General features: G+C 37.7%; 1 protein-coding gene across 3 annotated transcripts in view; it reads left to right on the forward strand.

Annotated features, from left to right (window-relative positions):
- Positions 1-15,918, forward strand: part of LSAMP (limbic system associated membrane protein) — a 624,303-nt gene extending 608,385 nt beyond the window's left edge. Inside the window, exons 8-9 of one of the 3 annotated variants that reach the window (XM_032299314.1) lie at positions 8,386-8,418; positions 14,547-15,918. In XM_032299314.1, coding sequence (XP_032155205.1) covers positions 8,386-8,418; positions 14,547-14,644 — 131 coding nt within the window. In that variant the 3' untranslated portion in view covers positions 14,645-15,918. The remainder of the gene's footprint in view (positions 1-8,385; positions 8,419-14,546) is intronic. The other 2 variants (XM_032299315.1, XM_032299316.1) reach the window with 2 other exon arrangements.
- Positions 15,919-16,797: the final 879 nt, after the last annotated feature.

The raw sequence follows: 16,797 nt of genomic DNA on the forward strand, positions 1-16,797 counted from the left end.
ATAGCTAGCATACTTCTAATATTCCTAGCATAAAGGAAATATAAATATTTAATGTGATGGATATCCAAATTACCCTGATTTGATCTTTGCACCTCATATGGATATATCAAGTTTAAAAAATGAAGATGATTTCTAGAAAAATAAAAATAAGGGTTAGAGATTGGGCATTTTCACCTATATTACACTCAGGACCACAAAGAGCACTTGTTGGCTTAATTGTATAGACACACATTAATACTGTGTACTGTGTGGTAGGCAGCAGCATTTCGGTTTCGTTTTCTGGAGGATACTCAGTGCCTGTTATCTAGCAGAATGTCTAGAGAAAACTTGCAGCCTTTCAGTAAGGAGGTTAGATGGTAGGTTTTTATTTTAGTTGTAGAAATAGGTTGTAAGGAGCCACTGATGTTTTCAGAAAGTTACACAAGAACCTGGCTATAATGTTATATTTGGAGTCAGTGACATGGCAGGAGTTACAGATAAACCAGACTTGTTATTGAAGCATTCTGGAACTCCAGGGAATAATGTTGCTGGAAATGGTCCAAAGCAGAACTGCATTTACCAAGTTCTGCACTGTGCTGGTTAGTGCAATAGAGGTAGGTCTAAGGGTGACTCGGAGCATACCAACATTTTTTAATCCCTTATCTCCTTATTTCCAGGAGCTTTAAAACCCTGAGAAATCTCACAAATTCGCTTGTTATCTTTGCATTCAAATTCCGCAGGCCAGTTACCTCGTTTCATGGTATTTGAATGGTTTTGATTTTAAAACATACAAAATGAAAATGCACATTACATTGAGTAAAGATGGTCTTGCATGTCTTAGGATTTTGAATTTAAAATGTATTATAAAATGGATCAGAAATTCACAATTTGAGGCTGGGAAATAGAAAGTGAGGAGTAAGACCAGAAAGGATGTAAATCTCTAGAGACCTATCCAAATCTGTGTTTTTAATCTTTCTTACCAAGTCAAATAAACGAAAGTATAAAAGGCTTTAGAGTATACATAAAATTTATGTTTTTAAACACAGATGTGGCATATATAATCTATTTTATGTTTTGACAACTAAGTAGAATCAACAACTAAGTAGATTTAGGACTGGAAGATAGTTCTCTATTAAATGAGTTGGCTGGTCCCTTAATTACAATAAAGGTCAAAGGCCAGGTTGCACCCACAGACAAGTACCAAGATGTATTTTAGGCACAAGGACAGAGAAATCTGTTTCTTCTTTAAGACAGAAACTGCATGTCTAGTCCTGAGTACCTTACTGACAGCTGAGCCAAATAAATTTACTTCTGGGATGTATCTAATCTTAAACATATTTTTAGGTGGCATAGCCCAGAGAAACCCTTTTATTGAACTTAGCCTCTTTGTCATTCTTGACGATTTCAATTCATTGATTATTAAAAATTATACTCTCAGGCTAAATAAGAAACTCTCAAAATGTAAGAAAGTTGACTTGGTACAAGAGACTTAATAAAGTATTTGCTTTATTTTGAGAGTATTTAGTGAGACTGCCCTTTCTGTAACAATCTATATCGCCCCTGAGCAGAGCCCATAGTGGTGAAAGTCAAATCATACACCTATACTTACTTTATAGGACAATTATCCACTACATCAAGCCTCTGGTCAGTAGGACCTCATCAACCTGCATGGTGACATTTTTTATTGCATTGCCGTTTCACACCGTTAAGACCATATTGCTTTGGAAATCAGCACTCCCCATCTTAGCTTCTCTTTTGCTTTACTAGATGATATTTCCTAACTAATAAAAATGAGGGAAAAAATTATTCTCCTTCTAATGTTGTCAACCCAATGCCAAATAATCAGAAAGTGATCATCTTCTTTTCTCAACATTTAAAGGTATTTTTTAAAAGATGCATTGATTTGTTTTTATCCATAGTTTTCTATTATGATAATAAATGTTATGCTTCGCATTATGGAAGAATTTGAAAATATATGAAACTATAAAGAAGAAAATAAAGATCATATGTAATCCCTCTCCTCAGAAAGAATACCATTAGTGCAATATAAACAAGTGTTTTGTCTGAAGAATGTTTGAGCTGCCAGTGTACTATAGAATGTTCAAGTTTAAAACCTAAAATGTCTTCTATTTCCTATGGCCTCAGAAGCTGGGCATGTTTCTGTTACTCAATGTTACAGCAGAGGCAGGCCCAGAAGCCCCTCTCCTACCTGGACCAGGGTGCTCTCCACAGTGATGCACACACCCTAAGTGCTTTCAGGTCTAAGTCAAATCTTGACTCACAAGGGATTTCCCTCATGCACCTCTAGGATCCCCAGTAAACAGTCTTCCTTTGAGATGTGAGGGCTTATACATTCTCTCTCCTAGTTGGTGTTTCAATATTGTCCCCTTAATAGATGTGTTGTTTTTAATGCAATGATTTTTTATTTAAGCATTGTTTTCACATTCTCTTCATTATAGAATATTTGATATAAGGAGTAAGGCTTAAATATTTTCACATTTTACAACAAGAAATTATACCAGCATTATTTTAGTTTGTTGATTCAACAAGGAATTAACACCATCTGTCTAGGGCTGCAGTATTCTGGTAGGTCTACTCATGTCCAAGTCACTATTCACTCTGACAGAGCATCAAACTGAAGTCCATTTCTGTCACAGACAATTATAGGAAGAAAGCCTTTAGCGGTATTTGAAAGTAAACCGTAGCATTCCCTGCTGGCCCAAATCTAGCTAAGGGAGGCCAACTTCCTTTCTCGAATATTGATGACATGGTAAGATCACTTAGTTTTCTCAGCCAGTTTGATGCATTCTCTTAGTCATGAGGACAATGGTCCACCTATGAACCAAAAAAAAAAAAAAGAAAACAGGAAGGCTGGATGCAGTGGAAGGCTGGGTGCAGTGGCTCACACCTGTAATCCCAGCACTTTGGGAAGCCAAGGCAGCCAGATCACCTGAGTTTGGAAGTTCAAGACCAGCCTGATCAATGTGGAGAAACCCCATCTCTACTAAAAATACAAAATTAGACGGGCATGGTGGCGCATGCCTATAATCCCAGCTTCTTGGGAGGCTGAGGCAGGAGAATCACTTGAACCCAGAAGGCGGAGGTGGTGAGCCGAGTTCACTCCATTGCATTCCAGCCTGGGCAGCAAGAGCAAAGCTACTTCTCAAAAAAATAGAAAAGAAAGAAAATAGGAAAAATCTAAAGGTTGAGATTCAGATCCATTTCTATATTCTGACTCTTTTCTCACTTCACTAGACCCAAAAGGAATACTCTGATTTTCAGAGAATATTATTCTAGAAATATTAGGCATTGGCGTTTATACAACATGAATATCACACATGGGAGAAAATCAGAAGTTCTAGTAATTCAAATAGGAATCACAAGGCAAATATTTTTCTATGGCAAAAGAAAAAAAAATTGCAAGTAGAAGCTGCTAATCCCTAAAGCCTCCGAGTGAAGAAATCTGTGAGAAAGAAATTAATAGCTTTCGAAGTGTGGCTTGAAAATTGAATTAATAAAAAGTACCCCTTTTAAGCCACTATAATTATAAAGGTTTTATTTTTCAAAATTTTGGCCAATAAATAAATAAAAAAACAAAAGTCAGAGGCAAAACCCATAAATTTCTACGGCAGAATCTTACAAGATGTTATGCCTTAGGTCCTTGGCAGCAGTGAGGAAACGGCAGCAGGTGTGATCCTCCTCCGTTTCTTCTATTACATTTCTTAATAATTTTAACCCTGCCCCTTTCTGCAATTTCCAGGATCTGGAGGATAAAATCCCTACCGAATTTGGACCTTTTCCTGCCTCACTTCTGCAAACACACACTCTTACTAACTCTGGCCCAGAATTTTTAAAGTGCCATTGATTATTCTAATGTCATTTTCAAAACCTGCAGCACATCAGAGGATTCCCCTTATAGAAAGAGTTGTGTCACAGACAGAGATAATGTTTTCTTTTTCAAATGGCTGCCTCTGCTATAACATTGAGTGAGTAACAGAAACATGCCCAGCTTCTGAGGCCATGGGAAATAGAAGACATTTTAGGTTTTAAACTTGAACATTCTATAGCACACTGGCAGCTCAAACATTCTTCAGACAAAACACTTGTTTCTATTGTATTAATGGTTTTCTCTCTGAGGAGAGGGATTACATATGATCTTTATTTTCTTCTTTATAGTTTCATATATTTTCAAATTCTTCCATTTGAAAAATAAGACATTTGTGTTTAAGTAAATACTCTGGAACTAGAACAACTATGCAAACAGCATAAGTTCCCCAAACTCTACGTTACCTACATGTGAATGCGAAGGAGAAAAGTTGTCAAAGGTCAAGATTCAAAGCACTGAAAGTCAATTCTTTTCCTTATGGATGTGTTGTGCCCTCACTTCGTGTCCCAGATAGAACTCAAAGAAAGCAAAAATGTCTAAATTTTCCATACACAAAGATATGAAAATTTCCTAAGATAACTAGGGAGTTTCCAAACTATAAATTCTAGAGTTTCCAATGAAGCATCTTTCATCTTTGCAACACTCACTTTAATTTTTTCAGGGAAGTGGATGGGAGGAAGGGGAGAGAGAGACACAGAGAAAGAGAAAAAATCATGCCACTTAGTGAAAGATAAGAGTAAGAGATAAAAGTAAAAGATAAGAGGAAGAATAAATCTTCTGGGCTTTAAACAAAAAATAAACTTGAGTTTTCATTTGCTAAAGTCTATAGTCTTATTCATCATGAAGGTATTTTGAAATGAAGCTCATCCCTCCAGAAAATGTTCTCCCTACCAGGATTTGGGAAATAATGCAAGGACCTCCTAGCCCCATGTGGCTCTTCAAATAACTGTAAATTCCCAACAATAATCTCACCTTTGGGTTCAGGCATTGTAATTTGAAAAAGAAAATAGAATCTCCCCTCTCTAGACTCTTCGCTGGGGTAATACTTGAGGTATTAATTGATTCATTGAGTCTCTCATTCATTTATTTATTGATGCATTCAAGTATTTGTTCAGCAAATCTACTGGATTCTTCTTCTGTGCTAGAGAAATACCAAGCTGAGGATACAGCAGTGAACAAGGCAGACATCTCATCTATACCAATTAAGAGAGGCTGAATTAAAGTTTTTAATGGTGCAGGCTAATGTGGCTGGATGTAATGAATCTGAAAGTCAAAAATCAAGGACAGATTAGCTTAAATAAATGTCTCAAGATACTTCCCTTTCCTAATATTAGATTATTTCCCCATTGCCTTCTTCTACCACCTCATCAGGAGCTAAAGTCTAAGCATATGATGATAAAGCTCTTAGAGAAAGCCTAGAACATTATCTACACTAGAATTGTCCAACTTTGTGTTTTACATTGCTTCAGTTGATTTAGCTTTCTCTATTATACCTTGTACCTTCACTGCCATGCTTACATGTTAAGTGTATTTGCTGAAGCAAGATTAATAAGTAGTTAGAAGTTTTCCTGAAGGGCATAAAAATCATACATTTCAGGTTATATTCGAAGCATAGTGCCCTGGAAATCTTTGCAAAAATAATATCCCTGACAATGCAGTTTGATTCACAAGATTGCATTATCACTAGAAAAGTAACAATAATTTTCAGGTGTTAAATGCAAAAAAAAAAAAAAAATCTGTCTATAACAAGAGAAAAGTCCCCTCTTGAAGAGTAATATTTCATGCCTGGTTTTCACTGAAAAAGAAAAAAGAAAGTGTTTACCTCTTTCTCCCACTACTGCCACCTCGTGGACAAAGGTGATTCACTTGGACTGCACATAGGAGCATGTCTTAATCTTGCCACAAGATGGCAACATATGACCAAGTTTGCAAAAAGGCTCAGAATGTTCTACTCCTAAAGGAGGTGATGAGCAGGAAATAGTACTCCAAAATAATCCGTTTATTCTATTTTCCTAAAGACAAATGGAATTCCACGTGTTAAAATCTTTAGGGCTTCACAAAGAGGTTGATTTATTACAGGCATAGGGAGGAGTACCTAAAATTTAACTGGCAACTTGTTTTGCTTTTTAAAGATATTTCAAGCAAGCGTATATTTTACATCTGAATTTTTCTGATATTAGCTTCACAGAGTTGAATATTTGGGAATTTTTATATGCTTTTTGTAATCAACTCTCTCTAGTTGATTCATAGGGGAGCATCTGTTCACTAAGAGACCCATTAGAACATATAGATTCTTATGCATACCTATGCCAGTGACAGGGTAATGTGGGCACATTGCTAGAATTTTCCTGATCAAAATGTGCCCTAATCAGTCCATCTTTCTATCACTTTTTTTGTGCTAAAATCTCACAGTGTTTGTTCATCAAATTGCTGCAATTATATATGTATATAAATTATTTGGATTTGTAATCCTACGACTTATTTGTTAAGCTGTATTTTTCTCTCTCCATAAAATTACATTAATAATCCTTTCTAGAAGGGATTTTATCAAAAAACTGACAAAAACTTTTATTTATTGAGCATTTATTATATGTCTGGCCCCACTATAAGTTTAGCATGTTTATTAATTGATCTAATTCATAGCACAAATTTATAAGGTACATGTAAGTAAACTCATTTTAGAGATGATGGAACTGGCACAAAGAGAAAGTAAGAGAAAGCTTTCAGCAGAATCGCTGAGCTTCCTACCTATCTGGATTTCTGAACAATTGTTTGAAATTATTCCCACGAAGCCTGTATACCAGAAACTCAGTGTTCTTTAACTGAAGATGGCCCCATTGAGGCCTCTTTGAGTAAAGAGCATCGCTCTGTGGCCTTAAGGGGTTCTTACAAATTCTCATCATTATAAGTTAAGAGGCTTGATGCAAGGAAGAAGGAAAGTTGCACTTTGCACGAGAGTCGCGCTTTTCCAACCAGTATTGAATCATTTAAATGTCCCCGTGATACCTCTTGAGTCATACAGGCATTGCTTTCATGAAAGCTGCCGAAGGGGTGTTGTGGAATAATGGACTAGATTCTGTCTAGAGAACTGGAAGTCCTAAGTTTCAGTGTCAGCTTTGCCTCTCCATTTGCAAAGGACCTCTCTGGGCCTCAGTTTCCTCATGTTATCATGAGCACATTCTCCACACTGCGTTTCAGTATTTTTTAATGCAATATGTTGATTCCAAAGAAAAGGTGTCAAAGCTGGCATTATGAAAGGAGACAAGTGGCAATATGTTTAATACACAACTTAAAACATCAGTGGCCAGATGATGAGACAGAGATAGAAAGTCGTCAATGGCTAGAGACCATTGTTTCACATATTAATAGAACCTGGCTTCACTTCCAGGGTGAGTGCTGGCTTCTGCTAGGAGAGGAGAACTCTTGCTCCATCTTTCTGTATGAACTTGCAGCATGCTGCAATTGTTAAATAGAAATAACTGCAAATGATGGGCTTCAAGAACAAAAAGACAGGTGCTGTTTTCCACAGGACAGATTGGGCTGTTCTGTCTGACAACCCACTAAGTTGGTCCTGAGCTTTACAGTGGTATCCTATAGAAATTTTATATATTTGATTCTAATGACCTAAGAGCATTGTGGTTTACTTGATAAAGATACCTAAAAGAGAAACCAAATATTTAACCTACATGAGCTCTTCTGACCCTGAGACTTATTCACAAATTAAACAAATAGTAAATACCCGCTACCTGCCAAGCTCTAATCTAAGCACTAGGGATACAGTACTTGAGAAGGAATACACTGTTGCTGCCCTCACAGAGCATATATTCTAACGGAGAAGACAAACATAAACAAGCAAAAAGTATACTCATAACATGACGTCAGGTTAGAGGTAAGTGCTATTTAGTAAACAGAGTAAAGGAAAAGAGAAAATAACAAAAGTTGCTATTTTTAACAAGATGATGAGAGGACTCCTTTTTGAGTTGGTGACATTTCAGCAGAAATCTGAATGAAGTGACTAAGCGATCAGTACAAAGATCTAGGAAAAGAATATTCCAAGCAAATGAAAAGCAAGTGTGAAGGTCTTAAGTTGGAATAGACTTGACCTGTTGGAAGAAGAGCAGGACAACCAGCTGGCTTGAGTAGAATAAACCAGGGTAAAAGAGTAGGATGAGGCTGTGGATCAGACACATTCTATTATTACACTAAATTGCAGTCAAGAGTACCTTTACATTCCATACTCAGAGCTCTTGAACTTGTCTACATGCATACCATGTAGCATCAGATATTTGTAGTTGCAAATCAGCTTTGCTACCTCCAACTGCACATTTGTTCAAACAAAACAATCTCTTTCCATTTGTCTTTCTTTCTCTCTCTACCAATATCCTTTCCTATTAAACTGTTCTTTCTTCCTTTTCTCTTATTCTCCTTTCAGCGGAGAGTATCAGACTACCTTTGTGTTTCTTCTTAACTGATAAAGATTTTTTATTTGTTTTTGTTTTGCTTAATGTTTCTTATTTTAGAAATTGGTACCACCGTGCACTTCAAGCAAAAAGGTATGTTTTTTATTTTTGGTTACCTTCCATATGTCAAAATTAAGATTTCACAGCAATATATTGTTGTCTTATTTAATTGAATTCCAATGGAATGATTTGTGCTAACAATTTCCATAACACATCTGGCTCTATTTTTTTCCAAATTGTGAACTTCTCATTTACAAAAAGTTTCTGATCCAGCCATGACCCTTATATTGCTCTTGAGAGTAATTTATTGTTAAATCCCTGGAACAGAGCAAGTTATGCTTTGCCCTACTCTCTATTCCTACTTTCTCTTTCTTAAGTATTCATGGTTCATTCTGACAAGAGATGAAATTTTGAAAATGCTCACTGCCCAGTGACAGGGCTCTCAGAAGAGATGCAGAGTCTATTTTATATTCACTTGTTGGCTTTGTAAAACAGATCCTAAAATGCAAGTAGCTACTAATCCTGAGGTGCCCTCTTTATAAGTCCAATAAATCATAGTTTCTAACAGTGTCTATCCCAGATCAGAGCCACAGAGGTACCTATGTGGCCAAACCCCACCCTCTTTACATCCTCATGGTTGCCTATCTGATTATAATTGGCTCATATGAAGGCATCTTCATCTCTGAGTCTCAAAGTGGTGAGACAGCAAAGATCACTCTGAATTGTGAAAACCTATTCTTACGGGACTTACGTACCACCAGTGATCAAGAGCCAATGAGATTATGGACACTTGGTTGCTTACTCCCAAGAAAGTGCCAGCACCATTTATGGCCAGCGCTAGCAGGTCCTCACTGAAGGCAGCAGGGAAGAGGCAGCCATGAATATATCTACCCAGGAACAGGATCATCTGAGGCCTTCAAGAAGGCATAAAAGATTGTCCTTTTCAGCCCTTCTTCTCTTCCCAATGCCACGATTACCAATTATGTGTCAATTTTAAGTGGCTAGTATTATATGTGATACATTATGACTTTGATATGTGGATGAAGAAATAGGGCATAGCATTTTTGTTTAATTTCAAAGACAATATAAATTGCCAGTGTCACCAGAAGTGCTACGTATTGGACTAAAATTTCAAAAATGTGTATGCCAATGCACTTGATGCTGTGTTGATGAAAAAGGTGTGATGATTCTGACTTTACTGTGAGAGTATTTCAGCCTTACCAAAATCTCACTTTATAAAGAGTAGCATAAAGAGCTAAAGAAAATGTGGGACGAGCTCGGATTCGATTGAGTCTAAGACCCATTACTCAAAGAATGGGGTCTTTGGGGCATATGGCCCCAGGACCCCAGTGGATGCCTGAAACTGCACATAGTACAGAACCCTATCTATATGCACTAGGTTTTTTTCCTATAATTACCTTTAATGAAGTTGAATTTATAAATTAGGCCCAGTAAGAGATTAACTACAATAATAATAAAACAATTCTAACAATATACTCTAATAAAAGTTATGTGAATGCTCCTTCTCTCTCTCTCTCTCTCTCTCTCTCTCTCTCTCTCTCTCTGAATATCTCATTGTACTGTATGTACCTCAGGTAAGTGAAACAGCAGAAAGCAAAGCCACTGGTAAGGGAGGACGGCGGCATTTCCCCTCCTCTCCTTTGCTCCAGCCTTGGCTTTAATTCCCAGTTAATTCACCCAGAGGAAGCTGTACTGGCAGAAATGGACAGCAGATGGCACCAAAGTCAATTTTATCAGGCTTCCCTTTAAACATGTCTTCCCAGGATACCAACATGCCTTAGTCGACTGTTCTATTTCAGTCACTCAATCAGCCTTTAATAATTCTAAAATAATTCAAACTTTAACTCCTCTGGTTTTTTTCATATGGCTGAACTGTGAATAGGAATAAAATTATGATTTACTTTGACTTCTTAGTGGCTGAAAGGAATATTCAAGAATCACTGAGAACATGATTAATAGCCACTTTGAATAAATTTACTCCTAAATCCAAGAAATGGGCCCTCAGGAGGAGCAACAGAAAACTGTTGACCAGATTTGAATTACAAAGTGTCCCTAAGCAAACCTCTCTAAAACAGGTATTGAAAAATCACGTGGTCTTTTCCTTGCAATTTTACTGAAATATAAATCAATTGGCTCCAGATCCTGAATCAAATTTGTAGTCTAGAGACTTGCCAAAAAATTCTCATATCCCTCAATTTCAGAATGTTTTATCAATCTTGCCCTTAATCACAAATTCCCTTTCATTGTTATAAGAAAGTGCAATCTGGCATTCACCTGGACACAGAATCCCACTTATTCCGCCTTGGGGTTAGGAACCTTGACCTGGTGTGTTGACTTATGATTTGCAGTCCTGCTGCAGCTGAACTTTGCTCTTTAGAGTCAACATTAAAAACCTTGCCCAATACACAAACCAATGCCTTCGATTCAGGTTAGTATTTCATCTCTTTCTGTAATCCAAAATTCTGCATTTGGATTAATAATAATACAATTTACTGAATGCTTACCATATACACACATATCAGTGGATGTGCGCATATATAACACACATATAGAATGTGGTTAGATGCTAAAACATGATTTTTGTCTGTTATATAAAAAAACACATAGGAAATTTTTGAATTGTAGTTTTATTTGCCCATCTATTCTTAAGGCTAATTTATGTTTGCAGACTCTTGCTTTCATTTTATCTGTCAGTATATGAAAGCACTTGCTGAGCCTGGCCATCTGGTGTGGGAAATCAGATTTATCATTTGCATTTCCACAAATAAGCAGAAATTTCATAACTCTGAAGTAAAACATAATTAATGATTTTGCTGATTATTCTTCCCTGAAATAGCTACTAGCTGAAGTAGTCTTCTATGCAGTCACATATATCTATAATTGCATACACACTTGTGATGATTCCCCAACTATCACCCATTTACCCTTGCATATTTAAGCCTATTTATTTACTCGCAAAACCAATTATGAAAAGTGTAAGTCATATAAGTACACTAAATAGCTATATGAGAGCCCTTAATAAATAATAATTGATAGAGATGAAGATATCTTTAACTGATGCACAAAATACATTACAAATATATTTATACAGCACTTAATGACTGGGATACATTCTGAGAAATGCATTATTATGTGACTTCATTCTTGTGAACATCATATACTTACACAAACCTTGATAGTATAGCTTACCACGCACCTAGTGTGTATGGTATAGCCTATTCCTAGGCTGAAAACCCATAAGCATGTGACTATACAGAATACCATGGGCAGTGGTATTTGTGTATATAAGTATATCTAGACATAGCAAAGGTGTAGTAAAAATGCAGTGCTATAACTTTATAGGACCACATTTGTATACATGGTTCATCTTTCACTGAAATGTCATGTAGCATGTGACTGTATATGATAATATTGTGAAGGATAATATTAAAGATTATTAATATAGTTATACTAAGATTCCCCATTATAACATAGAATAGCATGTGACAATAATAGTTAATTCTGAATTATGTGTAAAAGACCAATAACGTGTATATATCATATGTGTACATATGAGTAAGTATATAAAATATATACTTATCTTTGTATGTATGCATATGTATACGTGTATTATCAAGAATGTTATATGTGAATATGTTTATCTAGGTTCATATATTCTGTAATATATTTTTCAATGATAGAATTTTGACTTTCTTGAATACTTATCACTGTCAAATAAAATGCCAAGACTAGTCTTAACCTTCCCAAGGTATCACTCAGCTCCAGGATGTATGCAAGATAATCTAGCCTATCCTTGCACTAAAAATGAGATTAAAGAAATAAGTAGAATTGGGCTCTAGCTGCAAACCTTTTGTTTTACACCATCCCTGGTGCAGACAAATATTTTTTGCCTAACCTTCTAAGGCTTTAATTTTTGTGTAGTTTTTCTCTGTTTTGAAAACCTCATCGATACACAAATATAACCAAATATGCCAAGGAGCTCTTGCCATCTAGTGTACATAGAAAGACTATAAGGTTGGGAAAGTAACATTCCTACAAGCCCAGAAGCCATGGGAGAAGTTTCCACTAAGAGAACTTGAAGGTCCCAACAGTCCAGAAAGGCTGGGAGTAGGAGACATGGAAGTGGATTAGAAAAGGCCTTGAGCTGACTTCAGACACTTGAATTTAAGCACCTGGTCAACAATTACTAATTGGGTGCTTTCAATCAAGATACAGAATCTCATTGAACCTTAATTTCTCATGCAATGCATGAACCTGAAGTAGCTAATATGTCTTTTGTTAATATGATCCTATCACAATTCAGAAAATTAGATGATTAATTCATTAAACCTTTATTCTGTGTTTCTATAGATTTACACAATACAGCTCATTTTACACTGTAACTATGCTGATCAAAGTTTGTATATGTTCATATTTTTATATTAGGTGAATGTTTTTAATATTCTCAAGAAGATATTCTAGCCAAAACTCTCCTATCAAAAATCTTTTTTGCAATGATAATTGCTGTCTCCCTGTTTTTGTTTGTGCTGGCCATTTTCATCAAACCCAAGTTTAATTTACTGACCCAAGTTTAATACACTGAATGTTGACAGGAGACTTATAGGCACCCGTTTCCTGTGTAGTGGTGACAGGCAAAGACTCTAGAGCCAGATGCCGCCTGGGTAAAAACCCAGCTCCTCTGCTTACAAGTTGTGTACGTTTGCACAGCGCATCCAACCTCCCTGTGCCTCGATCAGTTCACTGTAAAACAGGTTTTATCATACTACCTACCTCCTAGCATAGTTGTGTGCTTAGATTTATAAGGAAGTTATGACAAAATTGTGTAGCAAGTGCTGTATGATTGTTTGTGGTTTTCTTTTATTGTTGTTGTTGCTTTTATTATTTACATAAAGCATAGATAGGAGATCACAGAATTCGGCATTTTTTCCTGTTATGCTATCTCCAATTGGGCATGTTTGTCAACAGTTTTGGAAAAATTCACATACCAGGGGATGCTTCCATTATACCTGCAAACCATCATAGTTTGACACACACACACACACACACACACACACACACAAATAATCAAGCTGCATATCCACCCTCAAAATTTTAAAGCGACTGACAATTACAGTCACACCAGTTTCTCTTTTGAACATCACTGTTTAAGTATGTAGTCTTAAATCCAAAAGTCCCTGTACCGAAAAATACTATTTTTTCACTTTAATGGACCATGAGCAGAACTATACAAAAGGAGAAAATGGAACAAGCAAAGCACAGGCGATCAGCTTTTCTGCCAGACCTATGATTCCCTCCTCCGTAATCCTCTTTCTATGAACACACAAGCCCCTTCTCAGGGGCTTTCCATCCATCCTATTTCCCCTCTCACACCCACACCCACATCTCCCAAATTGTGTCCACATTGGGAAAACTAAGGTGGCAGCAGGAAACACGGAGTGCCATTCCAGGTTAATCTGGGTGACTTCAAATCTCAGTTCTGTTCATGGTCTGGACCTGCCTCTGAACCTCTCTAGGTGTGTCTGTTTATTTTTGTTGTTATCATCTTTGTTTTTGTTTTTGATTTTTAAAGTGACAAGTGAAGAGTTTGGAGGAGTTGATCCTCTGCTACCTGTTAAGATTTTAAGATGTATTGACTTATTTTCTCCCTTGCTAAGGTACCATCTAGCCATAAACATTACTTTAAAACAGTTCTCCTCCCCATTAGCAAATAAGTAATTACTGCCTCTCGCCAGGGACAGAAGGGGTCCTGGATGGTTCCATGCTTTTTTGGTGGAGATGCTGTGACGAATTGGCCGGAAGACCCATGTCTGGATGCTGAAGGACCCTCACCAATGCTTGGAACCTTAATGAGTGCTGGCACCAGAGGACTACTTAGGGCAGGGCCAACGGGAGGAGGCTGGGCAAACAGGAGCCTCCCGCACCATCAGACACATTGGTCATAGCCAGTTTAAGGACTTATCTGGCAAGAGCATTTTGAATTTAGAAGTGTTTCAACCAATGATACCCCTTAGGATACTTGTGGCCCAGGGAGGAGGATTTAGAAAGGTTTTGAGCCTTTCCTGGGCTGCACATAAGTGCACTAACTTGAGACGCTGGTATCCGCCCGGGTCTTACCTCTGATACCATCAGCAGTCAGCTGTAACATAGAGTGGGCCCATGTCACTCATTCTCTTTTCTCTCTCTCCTCTTTTGCTCTGCAGGACCTGGGTCGGTGAGAGGAATAAATGGATCCATCAGTCTGGCCGTACCACTGTGGCTGCTGGCAGCATCTCTGCTCTGCCTTCTCAGCAAATGTTAATAGAATAAAAATTTAAAAATAATTTAAAAAACACACAAAAATGCGTCACACAGAATACAGAGAGAGAGAGAGAGAGAGATGGGGGGAGACCGTTTATTTCACAACTTTGTGTGTTTATACATGAAGGGGGAAATAAGAAAATGAAGAAGAAAATACAACATTTAAAACAATTTTACAGTCCATCATTAAAAATTTAAGTATCATTCAGGATGGAGAAGTTTCTACCAGGATATGTTTATATCTACTAAGCAAATGTATGCTGTGTAAAGACAACGTCATACTAAAGACATCCCGGATGCTGTAAAAATAGGACAAGAACCAGATGGATATTAAGCCCCCAACACACACGTTATCCTTCCTTCCTTCATCCTTTTTCATCTGTGGGGAAAAAATAAGGTCTTGCCTTTGGTGTTTATATTTCCATAACCTTTTAATTCTGTTTTTCATTTGCGCTGACTTGTAGCCACTTCAGACTATCAATGGAATCTTATGTTGAGCCGTTCTCTGGCTTTCCTTCCTCCACTATCTCTCCAACTTTAGACATCATCCCCTCTCCCTCCACTGTGTTCTCTCTCCCCCACACCCATCCTAGATATCCCCTTATTACCCACCTTTCCTCCCCCACCTCTCCTCACCCTCACCCCCTCCCCAGAGCACTAGTCATGCCGCAAATGCTAGGAAGTGCCATTTTAATTTTCTCCACTGTGCGTGTGTGCTCAAGTCTTTCGCTCTCACGTGGGTGTACATGTGTGTGAGCGTGTGTGTGTCTCTCTCTAAAGCATGCCAAGGGAATGGTCCATGTGTACATAGACTCACTGTGCTGTAGATACTGTCCTGCATTGTAATTGTGAGATGCGGCTGTAACAAGTTGCTGGGGGAGATGGCGGGGAAGGAGGCAAGGAGCAGAGTCCTCCCCCCATCCATGGCTGTCACATGGCATCAGTGTGTATTCAAACCAAGCTGTGCCCCTTCCAAGGGCAGGACCCCATATTCCTCCTAGTCCCATCATCAGAACCGAGTGGGGAGTCACTCAGAATATCACTGTAAATGAAAGTGCCTACTATCGATGGGGTAAGCAAACAGCATAAGGAATTATGACATGAACAAGGTGAACTAGGAGAGAAAATTTCAGATTTTACTCTCATTTCATGAGACTGAGGGATTCACATATTTCCTGGCTTTTAACAGGGTAGGCCCTGCTCTGCTGCAAAAATGAGCAGCATGTGTTGAGTAAATCCCCAGAAACAGGAAGGTCTCCAAGTGTCAACTCCCAGTAAAAGAATGATGAACCACTTGGAGATCCTAAGATTAAACCTCCCTAATCTTCAAATAACACTGCATTTGTCCCATGAATTCCCCTGAGCAGAGATTGTTTCCTATTTCAGATAAAATACAGTAAAAGTGAGCAAGGCAGAAAAAGTCAACAGATGCCCAGGCTCCTACCATATTCTGGAGATACTGTCAGAGCACTAATACAGAGCATTGGCCATAATGAAGAGCAGTTCACTCCTCGTGCTCCTCTGCAGCTGTTTTTCCCAGTGTTCTAGGTTAATATTTTATTTGGTTGCCCACATGATCCCCGTTCTGTTTCACCGATGGTGTTTGCAGCACCACGCCTCATGGTAGTCCACTGTCATCCTATGCCAGGCTGCTAAGAATTGCATTATAGTCACCTTCCCTGTTCATTTAAATTTACATCTATAAGAGCCACCTTGACATTAACACTGAAATGTGATCTAGGTCCTTAACCAAAATTGCTGGGCAACTTGTAATAAATATAGACAGAAATTTTATGAATACCACAAAGCTTGGTGTTACCACATCACCAGGATTTCTTAGGAAATGTCTTGCGGAGAAAGCTGGCTCTCTGCATGTAGGTATCTTTGTTAGAAAAACAACCATTGCTCTCACTTACACAATAGGAGGCACTGAAAGTGGTTCTGTTCATGAAAGGACAGAGGATTATTTAGAGATTATATTTGAATATAATCTTGCAGAGCCAAATATGGTACATCATTAAATTGGAACCTTGTAAATAGCTGTTACACTATATGGAATGAGAAACTTTGGAACTGGAATAAAATGAAGGAAGGAAGGAAGGAAGGAAGGAAGGAAGGAAGGAAGGAAGGAAGGAAGGAAGGAAGGAAGGAAGG

Source organism: Sapajus apella, unplaced genomic scaffold (assembly GCF_009761245.1).
Source record: "Sapajus apella isolate SASKATOON/1434 unplaced genomic scaffold, GSC_monkey_1.0 scaffold40, whole genome shotgun sequence".
In the NCBI taxonomy this organism is placed as follows: Eukaryota; Metazoa; Chordata; class Mammalia; order Primates; family Cebidae; genus Sapajus; species Sapajus apella.